Here is a 13,622-nt window from a genome sequence, read left to right as displayed (position 1 = left end):
CCTCCCAAAGTGCTGGGATTACAGGCTTGAGCCACCGCGCCCGGCCGTGGAATTAATTCTTAACAGTAGTACCAAAGTTATAATCCCTACCTGTCATTTTATACTACACCTCTCCTATCCTTATGAGCTTTTCAAAATTAGGTTCTTCAAATTCACCAAGTCATGACAATATTCAATCTCTTATTTTTCCCTCCTCCTTTTAATACTTAACCTATACTTTCTTATATTTTTCAGATCATTCAATATGTTTTTTATCCAATTATTTCAAAAGCATTTGAGTAACTTTCAGGGCTTCACTCATCATTTATTATCAAAAATAAATTTTATTCTAGACTTCTAGATCCCTTTCTTTCACTATAGGAGGCACTAAATTTTTAACTCCTTGAGGAAGCTATCAATGACTTATTCTAAAAGGAAAAACCAGTCTTTGCTTTTACCCAGGTTAAATAAGTAGCTTTCAAAGTTAATTCTTCCCTTCTCTCTCTGCACATTATATACTCCTATATATGTTCCTGTAAATCTACTTATAGTCAGGTTTCATTTACAATGGTTTAAGATGACAAAGGTTAAGCTTTATTTCTAAGTGGTTAACAAGTTGTCCCAACAATGCTTAACTGAAAAATCCAGTCACTTCCCACTAATACCTAATGCTACTTTTATTAAATACTCAATTCTTTCTTTCTTTTTTCCCCGAGATGGAGTCTTGCTCTGTCGCCCAGGCTGGAGTGCAGTGGCATGATCTCGGCTCACTGGAACCTCCACCTCCCAGGTTCAAGCGATTCTCCTGCCTCAGCCTCCCAAGTATCTGGGATTACAGGCATGCGCCACCACACCCGGGCTAATTTTCGTATTCTTAGTAGAAACAGGGTTTCACAATGTTGGCCAGGCTGGTCTCGAACTCTCGAACTCTTGACCTCGTGATCTGCCCGACTTGCCTCCCAAAGTGCTGGGATTATGGGCGTGAACCACCGCACCCAGCAATGCTCAATTCTTTTCTTTTTTTTTTTTTTTTTTGAGATGGAGTCTCACTCTGCCACCCAGGCTGGAGTGCAGTGTCACAATCTTGGCTCACTGCAACCTCTGCCTCCTGGGTTCAAGCAATTCTCCTGCCTCAGCCTCCTGAGTAGCTGGGATTACAGGTGTGCATCACCACACCCTGCTAATTTTTGTATTTTTAGTAGAAACAGGGTTTCACCATGTTGGTCAGGCTGGTCTCGAACTCCTAACCTCATGATCCACCTGCCTCGGCCTCCCAAACTGCTGGGGATTACAGGCATGAGCCACCGTGCCCGACCTTACTCAATTCTTTTATATGCATTTCAGTCTGTTTCTAGAATTTCTATTCTATTCCACTGATCTATTCCTGGGACAGTGCTATACATAACTCTGCAATATATTTTTGTATCTAGAAGGACAAATTTGTTTGCATTACTTTTATTTAGTACTCTTATTTACTTTTTGCTATTCTTATTTTTCCAGGTGAACTCTATTATTGTTTTTAACAGGGAGGTATAATACATTCTTATGAAGGTTTTAAAACCCACGTTTTGGAAGAATATATAACAATCTGGGAAAATGCTCACAGAAAAAAAAAAACCATAGACAAAACTGTCTACACAGTATGATCTCAAATTTATATGAGGAAGAGACAGAAGAAAATAAAACATTATATATATTATATATATATATTGTCTTAGTTTAAGAGACAGGGTCTTATTCTGTCACCCAGGCTGGACTGGAGTGGTATAATCATAGTTCACTGCAGCCTTAACCTCCTGGGGCTCAAGTGATCCCCCTGCCTCAGCCTCCTGAGCAGCTGGGACCATAGCCGTGTGCCACCATGCCTGGCTAATTTTTAAATTTTTTGTAGAGATGGGGTGTCACTATATTGCCCAGGTTGGAATAATAAATATATTTTAATAGTGAAATTACATCTATTCAATCCTTATTAAGCACTTACTATGTGCTTGAACTTGAGCTAGGTAGGTATTAGAGATATAAAAATAAGTAAAATAGAATCCCTCTGCACATGCAGCTTGTAGTCTGTCTATTCAGGGGTGAAGATAGGTAAGCTTAACAAACAATTAAATACAGAGTGATAGATTCTGCCATGAGGGCTGTGGAAACAGAGAAGAGCTAAGCTAGTGGAGGACAGGGAGAGACAACATAAGAATTTATAGTCTAGTGGACGAAAAACATGGAACAGGTGATTACAAGTGTGAAATGTGTTACAAAAAAGGAAGTTCCTTCCTGTATTTCTAAATTCACCACCATGAGCAAGTATCTGGAGTATTACATAGTAACACAGAGGCGAAGAGCATGGGCCTTCACATCAAACAAATGTACATTTGAATATTGTTCTACCACTTAATAACAAGATGATTTTGGTTAAGTTTCTTAATGGGCTCTATTATCAACTTCATAGGATCGCTGAGAGGATTATATGAGATACATGTAAAGCAATTCATGGCAATGCAGTGAGCACTCAATAAGTGGTAGCTATTGTTTTTATTACCACTGATGATATTAAAACCAGTTTCTAATCTATAAGGCATGTACAGCTAAAAATTTATTTCTCACAATTCTGATGAACCTCTCAGTAAGACATACTTCATATGTAAGATAAACTTCAATTCAATCTAGTAGATGTCTAGAACCAGCTACTCATCTTATACTAAGCATTCATTAATAATACATTTAGGAGGTTCACATACCAAAGCTATCATTGGTTTTGCTTAACTCTCACAGATAAGAAACCCAGATTTTGAAAACTGCTGTCCATAAGCCATGTCTCTAAGACTTCTTGCCAGAAAAGAAACTATTAAGTAGAAAAAAGTTTAGGCAACTGAGTGGGCAATATACCAACATTTCACCCATCTTCTTAATACATGTGGTGGGAGGCGGAGGTGAAAAATAAAAATCAAGTAAAATGCTTAGTAAAAGTATTTTTTTGACAGGGTCTCGCTCTATTGCCCAGGCTGGAGTGCAGTGGCAAGATCATGGCACACTGTAGCCTAGACTTCTCAGGCTCAAGTGATCCTCCCACTTCAGACTCCTGAGTAGCTGGGACTACAGGCATGTGAACCACGCCCAGCTAATTTTTTTTTGTAGAGATGGGGTCTCACTATGTTGCCTTGAATGCATGGACGCAAGACATCCTTGCACCTTGGCTTCCCAAAGTGCTGGGATTACAAGTGTGAGCCATGGCACCGGCCTGAGTAACTAATTCTTAAGATTCATAGGCCTAATATACTAAAAAACTTCTTAGACATAGTTCCCTTAAAAATGATTCACAGTATAGTTTGCTTCAATTATAATCTCTCATCTCTAAAGTTTCCCATTAGTCTGCCAATGTCTTTTCAAAGAGCCATACTGGTTTTTTTTTTCAAAAGGGTAAGGAATTTGTCTCTCCATTTAATTCGCTTATGGAATAATGTTTTAGGTTTAAGCATCTCATTGCTGGTCTTTATTTGGTTGTCAGCTGTTTCTTGTCAGAACTTAATTCAACGTAAACTTTAATAACTTTTTAATAAAAGAAAACAATCATGTTAGAAAGACATTCTCCAGTGTTAACCTCATTGGGTTAGTTAACCACATTGGGTAGACTTATTTTGCCACCAGAAGGACACCAACAGCAGAAACAGCAGCACTTACTGGATATTTATTATATTTATTATATGTGAGGCAGTGTTCTAAGTGCTTTATATGTATTAACTCATTTAATCTTCTCAGCCGTACTGTTGGGGAGGAATTACTATTTTTACAGATGAGGAAATTGAGGCATAGAATAATCACGTAACCTGCGTAAGGGCAAAGGCAAGGAAGTTAAGATTGAAACCCAGGTAGTCTGTCCTGAAAGCTCATGCTCTCAACCACTCCATTATGCTGCAGTGAATTCATTCACTCCTGTGTGCCAAGAAAAAGTTCTATTCAACATCTGACTTTTTACATGGGTTACAATAATGCTGTTCCTTTATGGTTAAGATAGTAATGGATTAATGTATGTCTTCAAACTGGAGGGTCAATATATTAATTGTATCATACTGTAAATGTAAATCTAACATAATATACTTTGTGGATTAGTAATCTCAAATACTAAATCATTCATTTTGGAAATTCAGAAGTAATAATTAAATTCACTGAGCACCAATAATAGAGCAGAATTAAAGATGGTGACACAGAAAATAAAGTTTACAGAGAAAACGTTGAAGAAAAACTCTGGACTTAAAAAGACTGCCAATACAGCATAACAAACTTGAGGAAGATGGTGTTTCTGATACATATTACTTTGATTAAGTACAGAATCCTGTGGATACATGTTTTAAAAATCTTTTATTTTAGCAGCCAATCATGTTTTTCATATTCAAAGTATCTTAATATGGATAAAATAAAAAGTGGGTCTATTCTGTCCAGACAGGAAAGCCTGGAGACCTGTCCACTCAATTTTCCTCTGCCTCAACCCACAGCAGCCCAAGATACCTTTCTGCTTTTTCTATAGTCACTCCTATCATTGTTATAACCACTCCTCAATTCTATTCTGCATGTAGCTGATAATTCTTCCAAAGCACAAATACACGTTTTTTTTTTTCTCCCAAAAATAGTGCTTTCACATCCTTGTAAAACCTTGGATTTAAATACTTCATACACAGTCAGCCCTGCGTATCCACAGGAAAAAAAAGAATGAACTGTGCCTGTACTGAATATGTACAGACTTTCTTTTCTTGTCATTATTCCCTAAACTATACAGTATAACAACTATTTACACCATATTAGGTACTACAAGTAATCAAGAGATAATTTAAAATATATGGGAAGATATATGTAGGTTATATGCAAATACTATGCCATTTTATCATAGGAGACTTCAGCATCTGGGGATTTTGGAACCTGAGGGGGGTCCTGGAATCAACCCCCCATGGATAGTGAGAGATGACTGTAATTTACAGAGCTTTCATGTTCACCCATTACCTCATTAAAACCTCATAACAACCTATGAAAACAGATATGACACGTTATGTGCTCGATTTTACAGCTCCCAGATAAGTGACAAAGCCCAAACCATATGAGGTACTACATTTTAGAGTCAGGACTAAAATTCATATCTACTGTCTAAGCTAGTACTGAAAACTCCCAGCTCCCTAATCTTTAGCCAGCAATTCAAGGCATGGCACTTTACAATATGGTCCTCCCTGATCTTTCTCCCCTCATCTCCCTTAATCTGTAAAAACTGTGCTTTAACCACGTGTCGCAAGCTTACCTTGATGATTACTATCATCACCAAGGTTGTACCAGAGAGTGGTTAAGAACATGAACTCTGGAGCCAGACTAGCAAGGTATGAATACCACCTTCCTCCATTTAACTAACTGTGTGGCCTGGGGAAAGCTAAACTTTCCCTTGTCACAGTTTTTTTCATCTGGAAAGTGTGGAAACAAATAAAACCTACCACACAGAAATGTTTTAAGCATTAAATGAGATGATAAAATCCAAAAGACTAAAACCAGTGCCTGGCACACAGTACAGTGTTTTTATTGTCATTCTTATTACTACCGAGCACCTATGTATAAAGGCTTTCACTAGGTCCTGAGTGTATATAACAGTACTAGTCCCTATTTTCAGAGGGTTCTTAACTCTACTTGGAGAAGCAAAACATATGCTTAAAAATGGTGGAAAACCCCACAGGGAACATATAAGTGCTAACAGTAGAAAACAGTAAATAGTAAAAAAGGATGTGAAATAAAAATTCAGAGAAAGTAAATTTTGAGATTTAGGTTTGTGAGGGAAAAACCTCGTATTTTTGTTTTTTTTAAATGAAGACGGCATGAACTTTCTGAACATACAAACCATATTCTTCCTTTCTAAAATGAGTTTTCCTTTAACTAAACTTCTGTTGGCAACTGGGTTAGGAAAGTAGTTTTCCACCAGCACAAAAATGTGTGTACACTTCACAAATACAAAGCCATTCCTGTATATTGAAGTCAGTCTATTATACTACCTAGGAGGAGAAACAGACATTCATTTAAAACAAAAAATTTAAAAACTAGAAATATTACAGAGCAACCAGAAGAAAACTTTAGGTTTAAATATTGCCTCAATTATGAAAATTCAGTTTTAATTCTACAGGTATTCAATAATCAGGTTTCAAGTAGTACATTTGGTATTAAATTATATTATGACCTTTAAAGGTGAGAAATTAGAATTAAAATTAAAACATAAAGCATGAATTCAGGGTGCTAGAAAGAAAATTCTGAAAAAAATAACTGATAATTTTTAAAAGGACATACTTAACCCAGACCATTCATCATCGATATAGGGTTGATTACGGCTAACATCCCACTGATAATCAGAAGTGGTAGACTGAGAAACTGGCTCAGCAGTAGACCCTTAAATGAAAAACGAATGCAATAAAATTAAAAATGGAATTTCCTAATGGTGTTTCATAACAATAGTTCTATACTTTGACACGGAGACTTTATTTTAAAAATTTCTCCTAAAAGGAAAAATTCAGACATTAGAAAAAGAGTTAAGTTAAAAGGAAAAGTAGAATTGAGGGTAATTTTAGATTAACTATGATAATCACTTGATCAAATTCAATGATCAGAAATTTATGTTTTCCCTAGCACCAATCCATTAGATTTTGTGTTTTGTATTACACATCAACTCGTTACCTACAATTTTCTTTCTTTTTTTTTTTTTTAAGACAGGATCTTACTCTGTCACTCAGGCTGAAGTGCAGTGGCATGATCATGGCTCACTGCAGCCTCAACCTCGCAGGCTCAAGAGATCCTCCTACTTCAGCATCCCAGGCAGCTGCAACCACAGGCTTGTACCACCATGCTGGGCTTTTTTAATTTTTTCTTTTTTTGAGACAGAGTCCCGCTTTGTTGCCCAGGCTGGAGTGTAGTGGCACAGTCTTGGCTCACTGCAATCTCTGCCTCCTCAGCTCAAGCAATCCACCTACCTCAGCCTCCCAAGTAGCTGTGACTACAGGCACACATTACCATACCCAGCTAATTTTTGTATTTTTTGTAGAGATGGGGTTTTACCACATTGCCTAGGCTGGTCTTGAACTCCTAGGCTTAAGTGATCCTCCTGCCTTGGCCTCCCAAAGTGCTGGGAATATAGGCATAAGCCACCATGCCTGGTTTCCTGGCTTATTTTTTAATTTTTTTTTGTAGAGATAGGGTCTCCCCGTGTTGCCCAGGCTGGTCCTGAACTCCTGGCCTCCAGGGATCCTCTTCGGCCTCCCAAAGTGCTGGGATTACAGGCATGAGCCACTGTGCCCTGCCTACAAATTTCAAGAAGTCAAAAAAAGTTGTTTTTTCCTTCTTCTTAATGGAAAATAAAACACAATAGAAATCTCTGCCATTGATCATTTTAGTCCTGGATGTTTCAGGGCTATGTATCCTTAGAACCCTGAAAGAGGGAACTAGAAAACGTCTGCGTTAGCTAGAATGTTTTGGCTAAGAAACATTAAAAAAATAGGTGGTTATCTAGAGAGGTGAGGCAGAGAGAAGCCAAAGAGACAAGAAGAGTTGCAGGAGGTCTAGAGACTAAGTTCAAGTGCATTTAAAGAAAACAAAATATTATTTCATAAGTTTTGTCTGTTTTTGTTTTTTCTCAGGTGAGGGGAGTAGGTTGGGTGAGAGTGGGTTCACACAGTCTTTTAGGACCTGATGAAAGCTGTGGTAGTCTACTGTCCAGAGCTTAACACAAAATTTTGCATGTAGTTTTGGGGACATATGAGTCCACTGATGCCAGGTCAAATCCCTTGCTTTATAGATATAAATTCATTTTAGGATGTAAATGTAAAGCAGTAGTTCTCCATTAGGTGCGCACGTGCACGCGCGTACACACACACACACCCCCCCCTTTTGAATCGGAATTTACTTGTGTACTGGAGTCCTTAGATGACTCTGATATGTATTTTGGATTCAGAGCCACTATATAAAGAAAGGGTTAGGAAGAAAAGATACTTGATTAGTATAAAAGTGTTACACACAATCACGTCCTCCTACCACAGTCCTTACTAATTTATAAATTTCTTCTTGGTTACAGATGATCTTACCAGCAGCATTCCACTAATATATTATCCGCTTGATATATACTCTCTCTCTATATATATGTTTAACATGTATATTTTAATGTAAACTTTAACCAACAGAGTAACCCTATAAAATTCACATGTAATAAATATATTATCTGCTTAGAAGCAGTACTGTAACACTGGTGCTATTCCTTTAGCAGCCCACATTGCTTTCTCTGCATATATGAAGGGAATAGCATGTGTGTTGTACAGAGTCATCAAATGAGGAAGCAATAAACTTGTACCTCTGGAACTGAAATGTGGTCTATGAGATCAGAGTTTAGCAAACTATGACCCACAGACCAAATCCAACCATCAGGTTTTTAATATGGCCCATGAGCCAAGAATAGTTCTTACATTTTTAAATGATGAAAAAAAAAATCAGGCCAGGCGCGGTGGCTCATGTCTGTAATCCCAGCACTTTGGGAGGCTGAGGTAGGCAGATCATGAGGACAAGAGATGGAGACCATCCTGGCTAACACGTTAAAACCCTGTCTCTACTAAAAATACAAAAAATTAGCTGGGTATGGTGGTATGTGCCTGTAGTACCAGATACTTGGGAGGCTGAGGCAGGAGAATTGTTTGAACCAGGGAGGCGGAGGTTGCAGTGAGCTGAGATTGCGCCACTGCACTCCAGCCTGGCGACAGAGCGAGACTCCGTCTCAAAAGAAAAAACAATAATAATAATAATTCAAAAGAATAATATTTTAGAACCAGACAGTCATTTGCTTACTGTCTCAGGTTGCTTTCCTGTTACAACGGCAGGGTTGAGTAACTGCAACAGAGGCTGCATGGCCCACAATGCCTAAAATGTTTACCATCTGTCCCTTCATACAAAAAGTTTGCTGATCCCCTTTCTAGGTTAGTGATTCCAGACACTGTGGAACTACAAAATTAGTAAACTGGGTCCACGAATTCCAAACTAAACAATGTCTCCCATAACTTTTATACACACACACACACACACACACACACACACACACACACACACACACACATATATGTTTTAAGACAGAGTCTGTCACCCAGTCTGAAGTGCAATGGAGCACTCACGACTCATTGCTCAATGTAGCTTCAACCTCCCGGACCGATGCGATCCTCCCACCACAGCCTCCTGAGTAGCTGGGACGACAGGCAAACACCATCATGCCTGGCTAATTTTTTTAAAAAAATTATGTAGTGATGTAGTTGCCCAGGCTGGTCTTGAACTCCTAGGCTCAAGTTATCTTCCCACCTTAGCCTCCCTATGTGCTGGGATTACAGATGTGAGCCACCACACCTGGCCTCCCATATTTATGTAATACTTGTTAAATACATATAGCTTCTATATGATTAACAAAACATATATCCATTTAAGTAATGCAGAATTAACAGTAGTTTATTAGTAATCATGTATTTTATAAATCAACAGATACTTAAGAGTTATTATGTGGGAATCTATAACCTGAAAGGGTTAGTTTTAAACTCATGATGAGTAACAGTGAACAGAAGTAAAATGTCAAATTTTAACTAAAAGTATGGTAGCGCTACCTTAGCAAGAGAAGAATATGAACCTGAAGGGAAGGCCTTGCATGTGTTGTCTGTGTGCCAATGCACTGTCAGTGATCTCAAGCTACAGAATCCTTACTCCCCTAGAGAGAGGAATTAAGCCATTTGCACATAAGACTTTAGGTCTTCTCTTCTTGTTGTAAAGGCCTCTGCCACTTTATAATACCTGCTGTTTATACTGATAGCAGTACTTGATGTTGATTAGCTCTTCAAATAACAAGCACTAAAATTAAACAAATGTTTTTGTTAGCTGAACAAAAGACTGTTTTCACATACCAGAAACAGCAGAGTTAAGTGTGAGAGATGCAAAAGAAGCAGAATTCTGTTCAGAGGTATTCATTCCCCTATCCACACTAGACCAAGCAGCTGTTAAAATAAAAAACATCACTTGGAACCTTCAATTTGCAATCAGATTTGAAAGATATGTAAAGATTTAAAACTATGAGAATATTTAAAGATAACCTTAGAAATGAGAATCACTTAATATAGCAATAGCTACTATTTACTGAATATTTATTATGTAGCTGGGCTCCTTACACCAACCACTTCTAATCCTTACAGCAACTTTGCTAGGGAGTTTTGGAGCAATTATGTGACTTGTTGATAGCTAGAAAACAGAGGAGCCACGAATGCAACTGAAGTCAATTCCCAAAGCCTATGCTCTTTTCCACTGTACCAAGCTGCATTATTATCTATCATAATTAAGCAGCTACTTTGGGATAGCACTGAACTTGGTACTTGACTTTCATTACAACAAATCCTCACAATTACATAAGTATGAGGTTCATACAGGTTAAATAACTAGCCTCAATATTTTCAAGACATTTCTTTCTTATTTTGAAGAACGTAAACCTCCATGAGATGAGTCACATCTGTCTCTTTTCAGTGACCCATTACAAACCTAATTGAATATAGTTCCCTTTCAATTTCAATAAAGGTCCTAGTCTATCTAGGAAGGAACTCTTAATTTGCTTTTTAATATTATCTGTAACAACATTAAGCAAATACCATCTAATTTATGTCCTAATTATGAAATGCTATATAGTTTTTATAAGTAAATTGTAGGCTGGGCGGAGTGGCTCACGCCTGTAATCCCAGCATTTTCTGGGGCCGAGGTGGGCCCATTACGAGGTCAGGAGTTCAAGACCAGCCTGGCCAACATGGTGAGACCCCCTCTCTACTAAAAATACAAAAATTAGCTGGGCATGGTGGCACATGCCTGTAATCCCAGTTACTGAGGCGGAGGTTGCAGTGAGCCAAGATCGTGCCAAGATCGTGCACTCCAGACTGGGTGACAGAGCAAGCCTCTATCTAAAAGAAAAAAAAAATTGCAGATTGTAAATATCCCAAAAGGTCACATAGTTCCTAACATTACTCCATAAAATTCAACCATTTCTTTTACCAAATATGAAAGGATGCTTCACAGCATAGAAATTAATGCTTTCTTCTTTGCTGAAAATGAGAGTGGGAATTTTGGGAAGGTCTCTTTTTTTTTCTTTTTGAGATGGAGTCTTACTCTGTTGCCCAGGCTGGAGTGCAGTGGCAAGACCTTGGCTCACTGCAACCTCCGCCTCCCGGGTTTAAGCAACTGTCCTGTCTCAGCCTCCCGAGTAGGTGGGATTACAGGCACGTGCCACCATGCCCAGCAAATTTTTTGTATTCTAGTAGAGATAAAGTTTCACCATGCCCCCCAGGCTGGTCTTGAACTCCTGGGCTCAGGTGATCTCCCCGCCTCAGCCCTGCAAAGTGCCAGGATTACAGACATGAGCCACCACACCCAGGCAAGGGAATATCTCTTTCAAACAAGTTTTGATACTTCTACACAATTTTTCAATATAATGGGGAGGAAGGGAGAGCAAACTTATAAACAATGTAATTAAATGATCTAGAGTTTGATTTTTAAGGGTATTAGCTTTAAAAGAGAGGGGCTGGGGTTGGCGGCTCACGCCTGTAATCCCAACACTTTGGGAGGCCGAGGCAGGTTGATTACCTGGGGCTAGGAGTTTGAGACTAGCCTGACCAACATGGAGAAACCTCGTCTCTTCTAAAAATACAAAAGTAGCCAGGCGTGGTGAAGCATGCCTGTAATCCCAGCTACTCAGGAGGCTGAGGCAGGAGAATTGCTTGAACCTGGAAGGCAGAGGTTGCGGTGAGTCAAGATTGCGCCATTGCACTCCAGCCTAGGCAACAAGAGCGAAACTCCATCTCCAAAAAAAAAAAAAAAGAAATATTTTTCTACTTACATACTAAAAAGTTTCTAGTGTCTATTGCTCCCTCAAATTGGAAGGGATAAAAATATCTGCAATAAGCACGAGAGAAAAAATTGTATGTTTAATGTACAAGAAAGTATAACTAGATTTAAAAAATAAAACAGTAGGCAGATGTGGTGGCCCACATCTGTAATCCCAGCACTTTGAGAAGCCAAGGCAGGTGGATCACTTGAGCCCAAGAGTTTGAGACCGGCCAGGGCAATATGGCAAAACTGCATCTCTACAAAAAATACCAAAATTAGCCAGGTGTGGTGGCACATACCTGTGGTCCCAGCTACTAAGGAGGCTGAGGCGGCAAGATCATTTGAGCCCTGGAAGTCGAGGCTGCAGTGAGCAATAATCACACCACTGCACTCCAGCCTGGACAACAGAGTGAGACCCTGTCTCAAAAAATTAAAAACAAAACAAAACAAAAAAAACACAAAGAGTTCATTAGACAAATGGGAAAATGACACGAACAGACAATTCATAAAAGAAAGAAAGATGACCAAGAAAGGGCCGGGCATGGTGGCTCACGCCTGTCATCCCAGCACTTCGGGAGGCCAAGATGGGCGGATCATGAGGTCAGGAGTTCGAGAACAGCCTGGCCAACATGGTGAAGCCCTGTCTCTACCAAAAGTACAAAAATTAGCCGGTTGTGGTGACAGGCCTCTGTAATCCCGGCTACTCAGGACGCTGAGGCAGGAGAACCACTTGAACCTGAGAGATGGAGGTTGCAGTGAGCTGAGATTGTGCTGCACTCCAGCCTGGGCGACAGAGTAAGACTCGGTTTCAAACAAAAAAACAAACAAAAAAATAAATGACCAAGAAAGTTATGGAAAAATTTCAATCTCATTAGTGATTCTAAAAAGTTAACCAAAATAATTTATGTACTTTTTGCTTATCAAATTAGAAAAGGCCAAAAAAAAAAAAAAAAATCCCCAACCTTGGTAAGTATATGATAAATGGGCACTTACACTGATGCTTTGAGTATAAATTAGAACAACTCTCTTAGAAAATACTTAGGCACTATGTAGTAGAGCATCACAAACATTCATATTCCCTTTAATCCAGTATCACTCACAAGACTCTGTCCTTAAGAAATAACTGCCAAACATGGCCAGGTATGGTGGCTCACACCTATAATCCCAACACTTTGGGAGGCTGGGGCAGGAAGATAACTTGAGGTCAAGAGTTGGAGACCAGTCTGGCCAACATGGTGAAACCCCATCTCCACTAAAAAAAAAAACACAAAAATTAGCCGGATGTGGTGGTGTGCGCCTGTAATCCCAGCTACTTGGGTGGCTGAGGCACGAGAAATGCAAATGCTGAAACTCAGGAGGCAGAGACTCGGGTGGCTGAGGCACGAGAAATGCAAATGCTGAAACTCAGGAGGCAGAGGTTGTAGTGAGCTGAAATCATGCCACTGCACTCCAGCCTAGGTAACAGAGTGAGACTCCATCTTAAAAACAACAACAAAAAAATCCCAAACACATATGTTCAGTAAAACATTATCTACAACGGGTTAAAAAAAGGAAAATTGGCTGGGCGTGGTGGCTCACGCCTATAATCCTAACACTTTAGGAGGCGAGGTGGGCGGATCACTTGAGGTCAGGAGTTTGAAACCAGCCTGGGCAACATGGTGAAACCCCATCTCTACTAAAAATACAAAAAAAAATTATCTTGGTGTGGTGGCGTATGCCTGTAATCCCAGTTACTTGGGAGGCTGAGGCAGCAGAAT

The 13,622-nt window shown here is 39.2% G+C and overlaps 1 protein-coding gene across 9 annotated transcripts in view; it reads right to left on the bottom strand.

The window, feature by feature from the left end:
• Positions 1-13,622, bottom strand: part of MTDH (metadherin) — a 79,471-nt gene that overhangs the window by 21,217 nt on the left and 44,632 nt on the right. For 3 of the 9 annotated variants that reach the window (XM_005563762.4, XM_015455059.3, XM_045398531.2), the window contains one exon: positions 6,283-6,381. The exons of 4 other annotated variants lie outside the window; for them this stretch is intronic. In XM_005563762.4, coding sequence (XP_005563819.1) covers positions 6,283-6,381 — 99 coding nt within the window. Of the gene's footprint in view, positions 1-6,282; positions 6,382-9,885; positions 9,999-13,622 lie in introns of those variants that run through there. 2 more of the 9 variants (XM_073999163.1, XM_073999162.1) reach the window with 2 other exon arrangements.

Source organism: Macaca fascicularis, chromosome 8, assembly GCF_037993035.2.
Source record: "Macaca fascicularis isolate 582-1 chromosome 8, T2T-MFA8v1.1".
Lineage (NCBI taxonomy): Eukaryota > Metazoa > Chordata > Mammalia > Primates > Cercopithecidae > Macaca > Macaca fascicularis.
Note: the sequence above shows the minus strand (reverse complement) of the source record. Positions and strands in the feature narration are given on the sequence as shown.